At 42.3% G+C, this 16,843-nt stretch overlaps 1 protein-coding gene across 1 annotated transcript in view; it reads right to left on the bottom strand.

Annotated features, from left to right (window-relative positions):
- Positions 1-509: 509 nt before the first annotated feature.
- Positions 510-16,843, bottom strand: part of AR (androgen receptor) — a 177,320-nt gene continuing 160,986 nt past the window's right edge. Inside the window, exons 4-8 of the mRNA XM_011961988.1 lie at positions 13,704-13,991; positions 7,774-7,918; positions 2,538-2,668; positions 1,517-1,674; positions 510-814 (exon numbers count right to left, since the gene is read on the bottom strand). Coding sequence (XP_011817378.1) covers positions 659-814; positions 1,517-1,674; positions 2,538-2,668; positions 7,774-7,918; positions 13,704-13,991 — 878 coding nt within the window. The 3' untranslated portion in view covers positions 510-658. The remainder of the gene's footprint in view (positions 815-1,516; positions 1,675-2,537; positions 2,669-7,773; positions 7,919-13,703; positions 13,992-16,843) is intronic.

Genomic DNA, 16,843 nt, shown 5'->3' with positions numbered 1-16,843 from the left:
CTCCCATGGAGGGAGGAGATGAAAAAATCAGTAACTCCCCAGGGGCCTGCAATTTTCACCTTCTAGTCACTATTGGCCTCTTTGGGGATTTCTATATGTTTGTTTGTATGTGTGTAATTATTTATTTATTTATTCATTTATTTATTTATTTTTGAGGAAAAAACACTAGCAAGGTTTTTTGGCTTATTTTTTGTTTTGTTTTTGCTTTTTTTTTTTTCTTTTTTTGCTTGCTTTTGTTTTGATTTCCCCAGATAATCTTAGCTCTCTAAACTTCCCGTGGCATAAGATAAGTAAACGTTTGTGTGGCTGGCACAGAGTAGTGCTGTAAACAAGCACAACTTGACACTGGGCCACATGAGGATCATCACAGATTTAAAGGCATACAACACCATTCAAAACACAGATAGGAGTCACAATGGGGAGCAAAGTCTGAAGTTGCCATGGGAGGATTAGATAGGGAGGGAAGAAGAAAACGAAAGGAGAGAAAGAGAAAAAAAAAGCCCAGCAAATAGAACTCCGGAACATGTTCATGACAGACTGTACATCAATAGAGGAAATTCCCCAAGGCACTGCAGAGGAGTAGTGCAGAGTTATAACAGGCAGAAGACATCTGAAAGGGGGCATGGGCTGGGGTGGGGAAATAGGGATTTCCAATGCTTCACTGGGTGTGGAAATAGATGGGCTTGACTTTCCCAGAAAGGATCTTGGGCACTTGCACAGAGATGATCTCTGCCATCATTTCCGGAAAGTCCACGCTCACCATGTGTGACTTGATTAGCAGGTCAAAAGTGAACTGATGCAGCTCTCTCGCAATCTGTAGGGAACAATAAGAGAGAGAAAAACAGGGTTGACAAGGAGGTGGGCTCTGCTAGACTCTTCCCTAACCTCTGATTTTTGGTCTTTCAGTCTTTTGTTTCCTCCCCCTTCCCTGTCCTTCCTTGGTCCTCCCCCATGAGGTCGTGTGTGTGTGTGTGTGTGTGTGTGTGTGTGTGTGTGTGTGTGAGAGAGAGAGAGAGAGAGAAATGGTCTCCATGGAGTCACTGAGGACTCCCAAGCGATGTCTTATACCATTGTAAGCTCTCTTACTCAAGACTTTTCCAGCTTGTGCTCTCACCCCAGCCTCTGCACTCCATCTCTCTCTGTCTCTCTCTCTCTGTCACACACACACACACACACACACACACACACACACAGAGACAAACACATGAACATGACTCAAAGAAAAGGGGAGAAACATCCAGGTCTGTTTGTCTGCCTAGAGAATTCATCTGCTGTAAGTCCCTTCCCTGAGTCCCAACTGCTCTGTTCTCAACTCTTCCACCCCTTCCACAATATCCAGCTGGGACACCGTGACCCGTGTTCCTTTCTTCACCACATTTTCTTCCTGGACCACACTCAAAGCCAGAAGGGAATGGAAGCACCTCCCAACAGGTGGTGCCAGACCCTAGAGAAGCATATTATCATTGGCTCTATCAGGCTGTTCTCCCTGATAAAGCACCCTCCATCGTTTGCTTACAGGCTGCACGGAGTCCAGGAGCTTGGTGAGCTGGTAGAAACGCCTTGAGCAGGATGTGGGATTTTTTCTTTTGCATGCAATGATACGATCGAGTTCCTTGATGTAGTTCATTCGAAGTTCATCAAAGAATTTTTGATTTTTCAGTCCATCCACTGGAACTGATGTGGGATGAAGACAGAATGGGGAGGGGAAGCATGCCCACGAAGGAGCATTAGACAAAGCACCAAGTTTTCTGACCACAGACTTGACCCCCACCCCCACAGGAACCATCTACTTGGCTTCCTGTTAGTTGAAGTCTGTGGGCTTGGGGCCTTCAGTCTGTCAGGGAGATCTCAGGGGAAAGGATAGCTGGATCCAATCTGAAGAGAGTCAAGTAAATCAAATTTCCTGAATCTTTTCTTTTTCTACTCTTCTCATATACTCATTTTTAGGACCTAAGTTTTTATGTCATTTACAGTCAAACCCTGATTTAGACAACTAAAACACATAGCTTTGAATATCAAATTTTGCCTTTCTCCCTCAACAGAGGCTAAGAAAGGATTCTTCTTAGAAAAGATATTAAAGAAAAGTTCCTTGGCTGCCAAACAAATCCTACCTGAGTTGCTTACATAGACCTCCTCCTGTTGGCAGAAGAGGAAATCTTTCCAGGAGGAAATGCCTCCTGCTTTACTGCCCTGCAAGTAATACAAGGTGGCCCATGTTTGTTTCTATAGCAGAAGCTGTGGAGAAATTCAGAGACCTGCTGTAACCAGTCAAAAAGGCCTTGTCCCAAAGATAGACTGGGGATAGGTGGGGAATCCGATGGAAGTTGACTTCTAGCAAATAAATTGGCTTCTAGTCATGAAATTGTTTCTTCTTAGGAGAATGATACTGAGGGAGAGTAGGGTGGGGATGGGGAGGGGAAATGAAGAAGGGAAATGTCCAGGAGCTGGCTTCTCCCTAATAATGTTTTAATGGCAAAAGTGGTCCTCTCTGAGTCTCTATGCCCTCAGGGGCATTCCCTGCACCTCTAGGCACTTACTAATGCTGAAGAGTAGCAGCGCTTTCATGCACAGGAATTCCTGGGGGGTGATTTGGAGCCATCCAAACTCTTGAGAGAGGTGCCTCATTCGGACACACTGGCTGTACATCCGGGACTTGTGCATACGGTACCTGGGAAGGAGATACATAGAGGAAAAAGGAATGAGGGGAGGCTTGCAATAAGCCCAGAGGGAATGTCTCTGATTGCCCTCCCTCCCCAGGTTCTCCAAGAAGAGCTTGCTGTTTCTCCTGCTGGTGCTTCAGGGATCAGGAAGAGGTTTTTGTTTGTTTGTTTGTTGGTCTGTTTCTTTTTTTTTTCTCTCTCTCTCTTTTCCAAAATCCTGACATCCTGATTACTACTATCTTCCCTGGCCAGGATATGGGTTAGCGCATGGAATTTCCAGGTCTCTGTGCCCCTTCTGTTTTCTGAGTCGGGGACAAGAAAGCCTAACCAAATGAACACAATGGGGCAGGCACATGGTCTCCCTGACTACAGTTCTAATATCCCAGCTACAGCCAGATCAAGAACCTGCCTCACAGGCAGCTCAACATGAAGGATTTTTAGGAGAAGCCCCAGTAGTCAGCTCTTAACATCAGGACACCAGGATTTGCAAATGACCCGAAGTGTTTGGTCATCCTGTTGACCCCTTTGCCTCTGGCCTGGAATACTAGAAATTTAATATTTCTTCAAAAACTCCCAGTGAAGGAGATTCCACATTGTTCTTTCTTTGTTTTTTTTTTCTTTTCCTACCTGGATTTATTAGTAAGATAAGTAAATGTTATCTTCATATTACAAAATTTGTCAGCAAGAAAAATAACTCAAGATATGGCAACCTATTTGATGTCTCATCTTCATAAGTAATCCAAGCGTAATTGTTAATAAAGAGTTATGTAGATTTAAGTAAGATTTTTAAATTTCTATGAAAAAAGGCCTTTCTATGTCAGAAGGTTTAACATTCTTATCACGTATAATCAAAGATAGGATGGAAAGTTGAGGCTGAAGGAAATGTGTATACACAAAGAAGGGCTAGAGGTCAATTAAAAAAAAAAAAACTTGAGAAAATAGATAGGATTTTGTCTCCTCCATAGTTTTTATTACAGAGAGACTAAAAATATATTTGGAATTGTTACTAAACATGTTCTGTGCCACATCAACAAATTATACTATGAGAAAGCATACGTTTCAAGAAATTGTGATTCACAGATTCTCCAATCCACAGATTGCTAGTATGACAGACATTTCACAATTGCTTGCTTCTTGGTGTTCACTGAAAATTAAGGTCACTAAGGATTAAGAATTCCAATTAATATATGTAATTAAAATTGCTAAAATTAATATAAGAAACAATTTATACAAATATACAAGGAAAGCAAGATGTGTTTTTGGTAAGGAAAAGCTAGACAGTATGAGGAAATGTTCTTTTGTCAAGGAAAAAGAGTAATTTTTCTCATAAAGTAGAATGACTGATGGCTTGCAAATGAGAAATAAAAACTATAGAATGAAAAATGAATGGATTTAAGATAGCTGTAAAAAGTTTTCAGAAGAGGATTCTTTGGAAAAATGTTAATATGATCAAGCTGGGTAAGTTTAGAATGAAATTGCAACTTTCAAAATGAGTTCCAATGTTAAATCTGCCAGGGAGTGTTTTTGAATGTCTAATTTAAATGTCCCCTGCTGAAGGGGAGCCCATTCCCTCATATGCTGGCTGCTCCTTACCACAGTTTGGAAACTGCAGACATATGTGAGCTGCATTTATTGTAGTCACTTCTGAACAGATCACCACATTATCACCTATAAATTATACGAGGAGGTGGCCAATGCTTGGCCAACTTTTCAAAGAAGAGCAACCTCTCGGTTCCATGGCTGACCATGGCATACCTCTAAGAGAAGACACAGCATCCTCATGCTAGTAGGCTTTCTAGTTTTCAGCACTTCAAAAATTGTGTGTGTGTGTGTGCACGTGTGTGTGTGTGTAAGACAGAAATTGATTGTGCAGCATGTGCAGAAAGGGAAGGAAATTTGACACCCACTTAAGTGGTGAGGACAAAGACCTCCCCGATGGAGCCTAAAGGCTATGGTTTGACATTTTGGTTTCCAAGCCACTAGCCTACTCCACAGTATGAGAAGGCCTGGTATTGTCTGGGTGGAAGCTCAGCATCCTATCTCAGAGAGATCTTGGCTGTCCTGGAGAAAGAGAGAAGGGGGCAGATGGTGTAGAATTATTCAACTCAGGCTGAAGCCCAAATGGAAAGAGGAAGTGTTTAGATGGTATCACAAATCAATTGAGCAGAACAGTGTTGCTCCAAGCTCTTTCACTATAGAGAATTTTTTAGTAAGATTGGCTGACCCTGAGGTCTGGCCCTGCTCCTGTCTCCAATGTACTTTCCCACCTCTGTTGATGACAATGCTGCAATCTTTTTATACCATTGAAATCATAATGCTGGAATGAGGATTCCTTTAACATTGCTGCAGCCCTCAGGGGCAGAAAAAGTGGGGAATGGAGGAAAGAGAAGGGGAAAGGAAAGGGAGGAAATTCATAGGGGAATGGGACAAGAAAGGGGGAAAAAGGGAAAAAATACTAGGGAGACAGAGGAGAATGGAGGGTAGAAAAATGAGGCAGGAATGGAATTTAGGAGGAGAGCAGGGTTGGTGGGAGTGCAAGAGAGAAAATAAGATGAGAAATGAAGATTGGAAAACACTAAGCACAGTGCCTGACACATAGCAGGTATTCCATAAATGACATGTAGAAAGGTGCTATTATAATACTCTTCAGCAGTCTCCAGATAAAATTTGAGGCACATAGAAGTTCAGTAATTTGCCCAAGGTCACACAGCTAAGGTTCAGGCTCATTATCCTCACAACATGTGATCTCTACAAAGAGAGAAGGAAAGAAAAAAACAGGGCTGATAATAGAGTTTGGTGTTGAAGAGATCAGCAAATGGGTTGACCTACTTTGAACAAGTTCTTATCTCTCTCTTTGGGTCTGAGGCTCCCCATTAGCACCTTAGGGAGGCTGGCAGCAATTAGTCGCTCTCAACTGGAGAGTACTGCTTCTTCAGTGGGTGTTAAAAATGTGTGGGAGCAGTTTGGGCTGTCGGAATGACTGGAATCCTATTTGGTATAGAGTAGGCTGGTGCCAGGTATGTCAACCATATTCTACATATTGACAAAATTATTTTTCCCAACATGTCAAAATAATCCATGTTGAGAAACACTTATCTAGATGTTTGTAGACATCCTGAGAGTTCTAACATAGTGGCTTCCTACAGGAGGAATAGGGGTCCTATTGTTTCAGGAGCCCTGGGATTTGATGGATCTAGGCCTCTGACCCTGTGGGGAGGCCTTTTTATAAGATGAACAAGACTGGACCAGGAAGCTGAGGTGGGATGCCACATGCTTACTCAGAGATAGAGAAGGAAATGAGGATTTAGAGAACAGCCAATTATCACTTTTCAAACCTCCAAAGGTCTCAGGGCTCTAGGGAAGGTAGAGCAGGTGCTCATGGAGTTGATTCAATTGCTTAAGGGCAGCAGGGGTTTGAGGATGGGAGATGAACAGTTAGGGGGCTTTTCAAGGCCTGCCCCAGAAGATGGCATCATAGGCAACTTTTTGGAGGTCTGAAAACCACAAAGCACTTTGTGCCAACAGCCTAGTGGTTATTCTTAGCTTCTGGCTACCAGGCTGGCAGGGTTAGGAGAGGGCAGCTGGGGACGCTCACTCTCCCTCGCATTGCAGTGCTGTACTGGAAGGAACCACTGGCCTGTAGATTTTATTTTAAGACTCTTCTGGGTTAGAGGGCTGAAGAGGGGGGGAAGGTCAATTCCTGTCCTGACTGAAAGGATTCTCTGTGGGGAGACTAGCTCAAGGTCCTTGGGAAGATTTCTCTGGCCAGCTCCATTCATTATGCCATCGAGGGACCTCATACAGCAGACATAGAAAAGATTATCATGCCCGGCTGAGGTGGGCAGATCATGAGGTCAGGAGTTCAAGACCAGCCTGGCTAACATGGTGAAATCCCATCTCTACCAAAAATACAAAAATTAGCTGGACATGCTGGCTGGCATCTATAAGCCCAGCTACTCGGGAAGCTGAGGCAGGAGAATTGCTTGAACAAGAGAGGTGGAGGTTGCAGTGGGCCGAGATCATTGCACCACCGCCCTCTAGCCTGGGTGGCAGCGCCAAACTCCATCTTGGGGGGAAAAATATCACTATTAGGGAACGGTGAATCAGAAAAGGACTTTTTTTTTTCTTCTTGCCCACTATGGGCCAGACATTCCACATCTGTCAGTTCCCATTTAGTTATCGTAAGAAATTACTTATGAAGGTTCTATTATCATTAATGGATGAAGAAATTGGGGATCAGAAAAGTTAAGGGTCTTTCCCAAAGATGCTGATTAAGAAAATAATAGAACTGAGATTTTAGTGGAGAAAAATGTAATTCCAAAATCTGAGCCACTGGCCAAATTCATGATGTTATATAGAGCTAGTGGCAGGGCAGGTATTAATTAAAGCTGTTTAAGAGAAGGAAAATGGCAGCGCCAAGGTCACACAGACAGAGAGTGGTAGAGGTACTCCTCCCCATCAGTTACCACCATGACGCAGAAGAGCTGGGATTCACACAGAAATACATTTGAATCTTGTCTCCAACAGGCACTAGCTCTGTGACTTTGGGTGAGTCACTTTATTTTGCTGAGCCTGACTTTCCCCATCCATAAAAAAATAGAGTTGTCTATAAAAAGGGGAAGTCAGGTCACCATGAGGACTCAATGAGATAGGATTTAGAAAGTATCTAGCATATTCTTGGCACAAACTAGTTGCTCAGCAAGTGGTGACTAGCAGTAGCCTTTGGTGGTAGTAACAGAACCCAAGAAACTTCAGCCCTTAAAGCCAGAGTCTTTCTGGCCTTAAAGCCAGAGTCTTTATATGTTGCTCAAAGTGAAGGGGAGGAATCTTTCCAAGTGGTTCTGAGATAAGCTGTAAAGAAGACCAGAAACACGACCAGGATTGGTTCTTGGGTGTGAAAGGGGTGGTCTCAGCACCATCCTCCTCAGCTCCTACCAGTTGGCTGAAAGCCAGGGCAAAGCTGCCTCATACTGAGTTGGCTGGCTGGGGCATCCAATGCCACACCTGCAGGTCAAATGAGGTAAGCTTCACTGTCACCCCATCACCATCACCACCAACTGGGTCTGGCCAAGCTGCTGTATTTTAGTGAGGTCTGGGCTCCAGGAGCACTTACTCATTGAAAACCAGATCAGGGGCGAAGTAGAGCATCCTGGAGTTGACATTGGTGAAGGATCGCCAGCCCATGGCAAACACCATGAGCCCCATCCAGGAGTACTGAATGACAGCCATCTGGTCGTCCACGTGCAAGTTACGGAAGCCTGGAGAAGAGGAGGCAGAGGCAGTGATCAGTCTGGGTACTGACGGGCTGAGCTAAGTCTGAGCCCCTACTGGGCAGAGATGCTCTGGCATTCAGGCATCCCCTAAGGATCCCCAGGGACCATCCAGACTGGCCACTGAGGGGTGGTGGGGAAAAGCACAAACTATATGGTGAGGATAATATTCATTGTCCTCCCTACATCACTGAGCTGCTCAAATGAGATGATGATAGAGAAAAAAAAGGGCATTGTCAGTTGTAAGAGAAAAATAATCTAACACTTATTGACAGCATATATGAGCAAATCCTTTTTTTCTTTTGATTTCCATTGGATTGCTTTTTTCAAAAAAACTTAAAAATTATTTTGGGTATATGATAGTTGTATGTATTTATGGGGTACATTTAACTCTTTTCTAAGCACTTTACTTATATTATCTCATTTAATATTCACAACAATGAGTAAAGTAGGTACTATTATTATCTCTATTCTGTGAACCAGTACAAGTGAGTCAGAGAGAGATTAAGGAACTTGTCCAAGATCATACAGCTAGTAATTGGTAGACCAAGTTCCAAAGCAAAGCAGTCAGATTCCAAGGTCTGTGCTCTTGATCACTCTACCTTTCCGAAGATGCAGGATAACATCATTTCTCCCACATAAACAGCAGTTTTCACCTCACAAAGCTCTTTTCCAGCTATGAGCTGGTTTGACCCTTCTAACAACCCTGGGAGACGGATGTTACATACAGTGGACAGTGTATGGGGAGACGTCTTGACAGCCACTGCCTCCTGTTGACCACTTTTATGTTCCCTCTCTTGCGTCCATCCCACTTTCTGCCTGGCAGTTCTTCTCCATTCTTTTCTACTCAATAGGTAGCCTGGCCCTACTAGTTTCCCACCTTACTGCCATCCCCATCTTACTGCCATCATTATATATGAACAGGCCCTTTATGACCTGCTGCCTAGACTGATCTGTTGCCACCTGCCCTCTCATATGCCTCTATATCTCTGTTATCTCTGCACAGGCAGTTGCTTTTGCCTAGAATGCATTCCTCCTTCTCAGGTCTTTCATCCAGTAAATACCTACTCATCTTTCAAGTCTTCACTCAAAGGCTATCTCTTCTGTGAAGACTTTTCCAACTCATCCAAGAAGAAGGCTTAAAGATTCTTATTTTACATTCTCATTGCACCTTGTGTAGCCTCATGCAGTTATAGCACTCATTACACAGCATTGAAATCTATGTATATACATGTCTGTCTCCCCCACAAGACTTAGAGCTTCTTGAAGACAGGGACCATATCTTCGTATTCAAGTTTACCTCCCTAGTACTTAGTACAGTCCATGTATTTGAGTGAGCACTTAAGAAACCTAAACAAATGGCCTAAAGATCCTCAATTTTTTTTCCTTTTGTAAAATGAGAATTAAATGATCTCCAAATTACCTCCCTTAAGCTCAGAGAGCAGAGGTTCCCAGATGCTACCTCTACAATAACACACAGGTAGTACAGACATGGCCATGTTCTCCTGGAGGTTCTGAAACAGTTGGATGCTTAAAGTTATAAAGGCATCACCTCAGAGCTCATCCCTACCAACACTCTCTCTTCTCACCAACAAATCCAGAATTATCTGAAATTTTGTCATCATACCTCATTAGGAATGCTTCCCCAAATGTAGATCAAACTTCTCACTTTCCTGTTGATGACCTAATTTAACTCTCACAATAATTCCAGAGGTTAGGTGATGTGACACTTATTTTACCAACAAGGAACATGAGGGCCAGAGAAATAAATTGACTTGCCCAAGGTCATATGGTTTATATGTGGCTGAACTAATACTAAAACCCAGGTGTTCTGATTCTGTTCTCTAGTGTTTTTTCTACTCCACTGCTGAAGGTTATAGCTCAGGAACTACCAAGGTCACCAACTTTTGTCAGCCATAGGATCAGGTCTGAAGTCTACATTATCCAGATACATTGTTCTTCTTGGTTGGTCCCTGTCCACTCATATAGCCCCATTTCCCTGTTCTTTTCTTTTAGATCCTAAGCCTTCCAGATATCAGGGATTCTCGAGTACCTCATCTTGGCAGTCTCAGCTCCCAGGCCTGTGCTTCTCACCTTCCCTGTAACGACATGCTGACAGACTGGCTGGAGCCTCAGATCCCAGAGTAGTTCCTGCCTGGAACCCTTCTGTAGCACAGAATGCCTTGGACTGACCCTTCTCAGTAGGAAATAAGAAGCAGGGTCTAAGCATGTAGCAACCAGGGATCTCTTAGAGAAGAGGCCTGGGAGGTTGAACCCTGAATATCTTGGGTAGGAGGCAGTGGGGAGCAAGAAAAGTCTTTGGCTGGTAAACCTTGGTCTTCTAGTGGAGTGTGTGAATGTGAAGGCACATGGAAGGATGAGAATTAAATTGTACAGGTATGAAGCAAATCGTCCATACTGATGCTTATTTTATTCTCCCTAAAATGCCACCGAACTAACAAACAGGAGAGAAAAGGGAAAGCTTAAGTTGGCCATAATATTAATTAACTGTGCTTAATGAGAGCTGCTTAGCACTGAAGCCCAGTAACTGTGCACGTATCAGCAATATGGCTGGCTAATCTCCCTAGAGTCTAATCTGATTTTAATACCTGACTCTGTTCTCTAATGCCCAATCTCTGAAGTAGCCTGCATGACTATCAAGGGATTACTTGAGGAAAGAGTAGCCGCAGCCCTACAGATTTCCTTAAGTATGCGCTCACTGAACACCCATTTGCCACTGTGTTAGGCTGTTCTGGAGAAACAGAGAGGAGTCATTCTCAGGTTTTGAAACACATTAAACAAGCTAGGGAGCAGAAGCAGTTTATTAGACACTGTTTTCTCACTAGAATCCAACTGACATCATATTTTTCTCATGTGCAGCAGAAACTTGTAGTCTCATGTCTAGTCTGGGAGAATGGGCCCAAAGAAAGGCCAGTTTGGAAATCTTTGCTGCTGTAGTGCATCTGCCTGCCAAGGTCTTCAGAGAAGACAATTTCACCTTGTGGTCCATGCATGAGCAGGCAAGGCAAGTGGTAGCTAAAATTGAGTTTCATGAAAGCAGTGGCTTAGCACTCAAGTCTCATAATAATAAACCACCATTTACAGAGCATCTACTATGTTTCAGGCTACCTTACTAGGTGCTCTTTATACACAATCTCTTTGTTGACAACAATTTGAAAGGTAGTGATTATTCTATCATCTTACAAATGAGGACACAGAAGCACAGAGAAGACATGTGATTTACTCAAGGTCACAGAACTAGTCCATAGCTAGGATTCCAAACCAGATAAATTAGATTCTAAATATACTGTGTACACCCAGTCTACTCACCCACTCTAAATTAATAGTTATCATTTATTAATGTGCCAGGTACTCTACTAGGCAATTTCCATACATCATTACTGTCATAGAAAACTTACAACAAAATTTATCTTATTAGGGGCCTAGCACAGTTCATTTTACAGGTCAAGAACTCAATCTATTGAATTAGTGAATTACTTGAACTTGTAGGTAATTATAGATAATATGAAGAACAGTTCTTATGAATGTGGTAATTGGCTTTCTTTTGAAGCTATTCTTTTAAAAGACTCGGAGTCAGAGATCATTTAATCTGGCAAGCTAGATAATGAACTGATATTGGTTTGCAGATTTGTTAATGTAAGGGGAGGGGGCTTTCCATCCTAGTGGTTGGGCCAAGGAAAGCCCCAGCGATCCCAAGTCATACAAATTCTGCTATAGAGTTTTGCACTAGGTTATTGTCAAGATAACCAATTTAGAAACTTGAAGGTCTAGGTCAAGTTCTGGTTCCATGTGTTAAGTGACCAAATGGAGCAAGTTAGTTAACCTCTTTGAGCCTTGGCATGTGAAATGGAAATAATAGTCTCTATGATTCATAGAATTGTTGTGAGGATTAAGTGGGATCATATATATGAAAAACCTCTGTAAGCTATAAAATGAGATAAGTGTTTGGAAACTGCTTGGGAAGATTAAACTTTGAATCTTTGTCAAACACATGATATCAAAATATCCAGACGAAAAAGTGATAAGAGTTAAAGCAGCTTTCTCCTTTTTCTTTTTTATATTTTCCTCTCTGTGTGAACCCTCTGCTTTGGCACAGAACATATCCAGTCAGAGTCCTTGGGTTTCCTTCCCAGTGATCTTATTTCCTAGTCAACCTCAGCGTCCCAAGCTGAGAAGGTGCAAGAGATGGTTAGGGCTGTGACCAGGCTCTGTGAGTTGGAAATACAAATCTAAGACTTGACAACCAACATGCAATGTCTTCAAATGCAGCAAGCCCACAGTATGACCCAAGTGGCCTTCAATGAAGCCTTGGCCCCTCACTGTAAAGCCCAGAGCTACAGAACTGCAGTGGTGCTGCAGCCTACAGGTGGAGCGGAAAAAAGGGAGGATTTGGAATCAGGAGAGAACCTGGGCTCAAGTTCTGGTCCTGCTATTTTCTGACTATGTAACTATAGGCCAATCACAGCATTCTCACAGCTTCCCTATTTGGTCTGTAAAATAGGAGAAAGAATCTCATTTTAAAGGATTCCTATAAGAATCAATTCAGGTAATACATACAAAATTGTTCTGTTCACTATACATTTCTACCTGAATGGCAGTTATTATTGAAAGGCAGGTTAATCTTTGACTCCACAAGAGAAGGTTTAGTTGTTATTACTCCAAAAGAGTCTTTGAATCATAATTGCAGGATTAGGAGAACCTTTAAAGAGCATATACTTCACTGGTTTTCAAACTGTGCTCCTCGGAGCCCTAAGATTTTGCAAGAGTGACCTGGGGCTTCCCTGGGATAGAGAGAAAGAGGTTGAACTGGTGAGGCCCAAGCCATAGACTCTGGCTTTAAATAAACTAGCTCCACTTTTATCTGTGTACAATTCTTTTTAGAAATAAAGCACTTGGCTGCTAAATGAAAGTTTGTGAATCATTGGATAGAGGATCTCTAAGAATTCCTTAAGCTGTAATATTTTAATAACCAGACTTGTTTAAGCAACAGATGACATAAGAAAGAAGTGAGTTCCCCATCACTGGGGAACTTCTGTTATCCAACTTCTGTTAGACCAACAGTTGGTAATTCTTTCACTATCACCTAATCTTTCCTCCCATTATGATTCCTTAGGTAGTTTAAAGTGCACAAAGCATTCCTTGAGGCAAAAATTGAAAACCATCAATTTGGGACAAACCATGCTTTATACATTATACAGATAGAGAAATTGAGACCCAGAAGGGGAAGGGATCACACAATAAGTTACTAGCAGAACTAAAAGTAGATCTGAAGTGTTCTGATTCCCAACCTCATGTTCTTTCTACCATATCATATTATGAGAGTTCCCATGATATAGCTCTTAAAGGTGACATTGAAGACAGAATGTCAGTCAGGCTGGAGATTATCTTTGGGGTGAGCCTGTGTGTGCAAATATAGAAGAACATCCTAAGGCATATATGGGTATGTCTATGTGATTTTGTGATTAAGGGAAATTTTGCTGACCATTTCTGTGAGTTGAATGTGAAAGCATGACTGCTGTGCATCAATGTGGGCCACATAGGACACCTTATAATACTATCTTTCTCTTTGCTTTCTGAGTCTCAATCCCTGTATGTTTAAAGTGAGATTTATAACAATCCCTCTCCCATAGGGTTACGATGCAGACTACCTGAGTTAATGGGCAGGAAAGCACCAGACATGGTGGCTGACCCATAGGAGCGTTCACTAAATATGATCCCCCTTATCTCATGCTCCCATTTCCCTTTTCCTTACCAGGCAAGGCCTTGGCCCACTTGACCACATGTACAAGCTGTCTCTCTCCTAGTTCATTGAGGCTAGAGAGCAAGGCTGCGAAGGAGTCGGGCTGGTTGTTGTCGTGTCCAGCACACACCACACCTGGCTCAATGGCTTCCAGGACATTCAGAAAGATGGGCTGACATTCATAGCCTTCAATGTGTGACACTGTCAGCTTCTGGGCTGTCTCCTCAGTGGGGCTGGTGGTGCTGGAAGCCTCTCCTTCCTCCTGTAGTTTCAGATTACCAAGTTTCTTCAGCTTCCGGGCTACGGGGAAGGAAGAGAAACTTGAATTTATCATCAGTGTTCAAAAACACACAATGCAACTACCTTGTTAGAAAAACTGCCCGAGGTAAGAAAATCATCATTCTCCCTGGTCACAGACTCTAAACTCCTTAAGGACAAGTGCTCATTCAACACTGGTTGAATGTATAATTCGTCATCCCAAATCCGTGCTAAACCCAAATTTTTCATAGCTTGCAGAGGAAAAGTCTGATTCTTGTGCCAGAGCAACCTAACATAGCCTTGGATTCAGCTCTGCCTCAATGCAGGCTTCAGTATTCATACCTGGAACCTTTAATTAACTCATTTACTAATATATTAATGATTCATTTTCATTCATTCATTCAGCAGATATCCATTGTTAGACCTTTGCTTCTGGGTGACAGAAAAGACACAGGCCCTGGCCCAGGCTGGTAGCCTTGCCACAATCAATTCTAGAAAAAGTCAGACTGGAAAATGTTGCAATGGAGGCGTCAACAAAATAGGAAACCACTAATCTTTTTACATAGGTGGGTTTAGAAAATGCTTTATATGGAAGATAGTATTTGACCTAGAATTTGAAGATTGATGAGGATTTCACCAGGCAAAGGTGGGCAGAAAGGGCATAAACAAAAGCACTGAGAAGTATTTGGGGAACAACTAGAGACTAGTATGACTGAAGCATATGTTGCGTATATGGGAAAGTGGTTAATAATGTGGTTGAAAGCAAAGATGGTGCTTGATTTTAAAGGAGCATGTGTATCATATTAAGAAATCTGGCTGAGTAAGGTGGTTCATGCCTGTAATCCCAGCATTTTGGAAGGCTGAGATGGGAGGAGTGCTTGAGGCCAGGAGCTCAAGATCAGCCTGAGCAACACAGCAAGACACTACACCATCTCCACAAAACTAGTAAAAAACTAAATTAGCCGGATCTGGTGGTGCACATCTGTAGTCTCTGCTACTCAGGAGGCAGAGGTGGAAGGATTGCTTGAGCCCAGCAGTTCCAGGCTGCAGTGAGCTATGATTGTGCCAGTGATGCTCTAGCCTGGGTGACACAGTAAAACACTGTCTCTAAAAAAATAAAAATAAAAAGTAAGTATGGATTTTATCTTATAAGTGATAGACAAATACCGAATGCTGTAAATCAAAGGAGTGATGTACATGTGTCTATGTCTAGCATGTCTAGCCATTTGCTAGGGAAAGAGACTAGAAATGGAGAATCACTATACTTGTTTTTGGGTCCCAGAAAGAACAGTGACTTGGATTTTAATCCCTCTTTCTCTTTCTGTCTCTCTCTGTCTCTAAACACACACATACATGCACACACACACACACACACACACATTTTTATAGTTGAAGTGTTGGGAGATGGAAAAGTTGCCAGGCACACGTATCACTGGAAATGATCAAATACTAGATGCACAGTGGTTAAGAATTCAAGCATTATATGGGAATGGGGTTTTTTAAAGTGGCCTTGAAGGTCCCTTCCATCCTCAGACTATCGAATTCTATCCTATCATTTTGGGTTCAACTATGGTAATTTTATGGTATTCCATTTCTCATTGAATACACATAGTTGCTCATAGTTGAACATACACTATAACATACATATTGATTTTTTTCTTTTTTAGCAAAGGGGAGAGGAGTGGTGAAAGGCTGAAATCCTCAATAGTATCAAAGAAGTGAGAGAATCTTTCTGCCTCTACCATCAGTCTGTAAAATGGGAACCATACTAGGAGACAGCCATTGGAAAGAATGATAGAAATAACATTATTTAAGACAATCACAATAATCCAAAACTCAAACCTTAAGAACCATCTTCCCCATGTGCTCACACACACAATTTAGAGGTCCTTAGGCATCCCGATGTTTACTTTGTACTATTTTTTCCAGTATTTATAAAGATGGAAATATAAATAATTGAAGAGGTCATAATTCTGAGGTCAAGCAGTTGCACTGAGAAAGACCATAAAGCACTTTATCTCTAATCCTTTTAAAATAATAATAATAAATAAGAAAGGTATAAACCAAAGAGAGAAGTTGATTGCTCAATTTAAATGGATAAATACAAAAAAACCTACTACTCATCTGTGTCTGGCCCCTGTGAAAAAAGATACCACCTGGAACTGACATTTTTTTTTTTTTTGTAGCTTTTATTTATTTTTTGAGGGAGGATCTCCCTCTGTCACCCAAGCTGGAGAGCAGTGGCACGATAAAAGCTCACTGTAGCCTCAACTTTCAGGGCTCAAGCAATTCTCCCTCCTCAGTCTCCCAAGTAGCTGGGACCAGAGGTGTACACTACCACTCCTGGCTAACATATTTTTTTTTTGTAGAGATGGGATCTCACTATGTTGCCCAGGCTGTACTCAAACTCCTGGCCTTAAGCAATCCTTCCATCTCGGCCTCCCAAAGTGCTGGGATTACAGGCGTGAGCCACCACACCCAGCCTGGAACTGACTTTTAGTTCTAATTAGAAAAATAAGTCCTTCAATGCAAACTCCAGTTATGGTGTCACTCAATAAATCACTGCAAGAATGGATTACATGTTTGGACCAACAACTAGGGTAGGGAAGAGGGAAATGGTGGGGTTGGTGTTGCAAGAGGAACACAGAAGAACTCAGGGGAAAATAACAAGGAAGCCTGGAAAACCAACCCTGAGTGCAAGATGACCTTGTCCAACAATCATTTCTGCAGGGCTTGGGCACAGCCAGTAATGAGGAGATATGCATAGCCACTGCCAACACTCACATCCCACCAAAGGCACAGGCTGCAAGGTATGATCTGGGCCAAGACCATCTTCTTGAGTTAGAGGCCTGGACCCCCCAATATCTTGTCATTTGGTGAACTTGTTGCAAACA

The sequence above is a fragment of the Colobus angolensis genome, unplaced genomic scaffold (genome assembly GCF_000951035.1).
Source record: "Colobus angolensis palliatus isolate OR3802 unplaced genomic scaffold, Cang.pa_1.0 Scaffold570, whole genome shotgun sequence".
NCBI classification, from domain to species: domain Eukaryota; kingdom Metazoa; phylum Chordata; class Mammalia; order Primates; family Cercopithecidae; genus Colobus; species Colobus angolensis.
The sequence above is the reverse complement of the archived record's forward strand: the minus strand, read 5'-3'. Positions and strand labels throughout refer to the sequence as shown.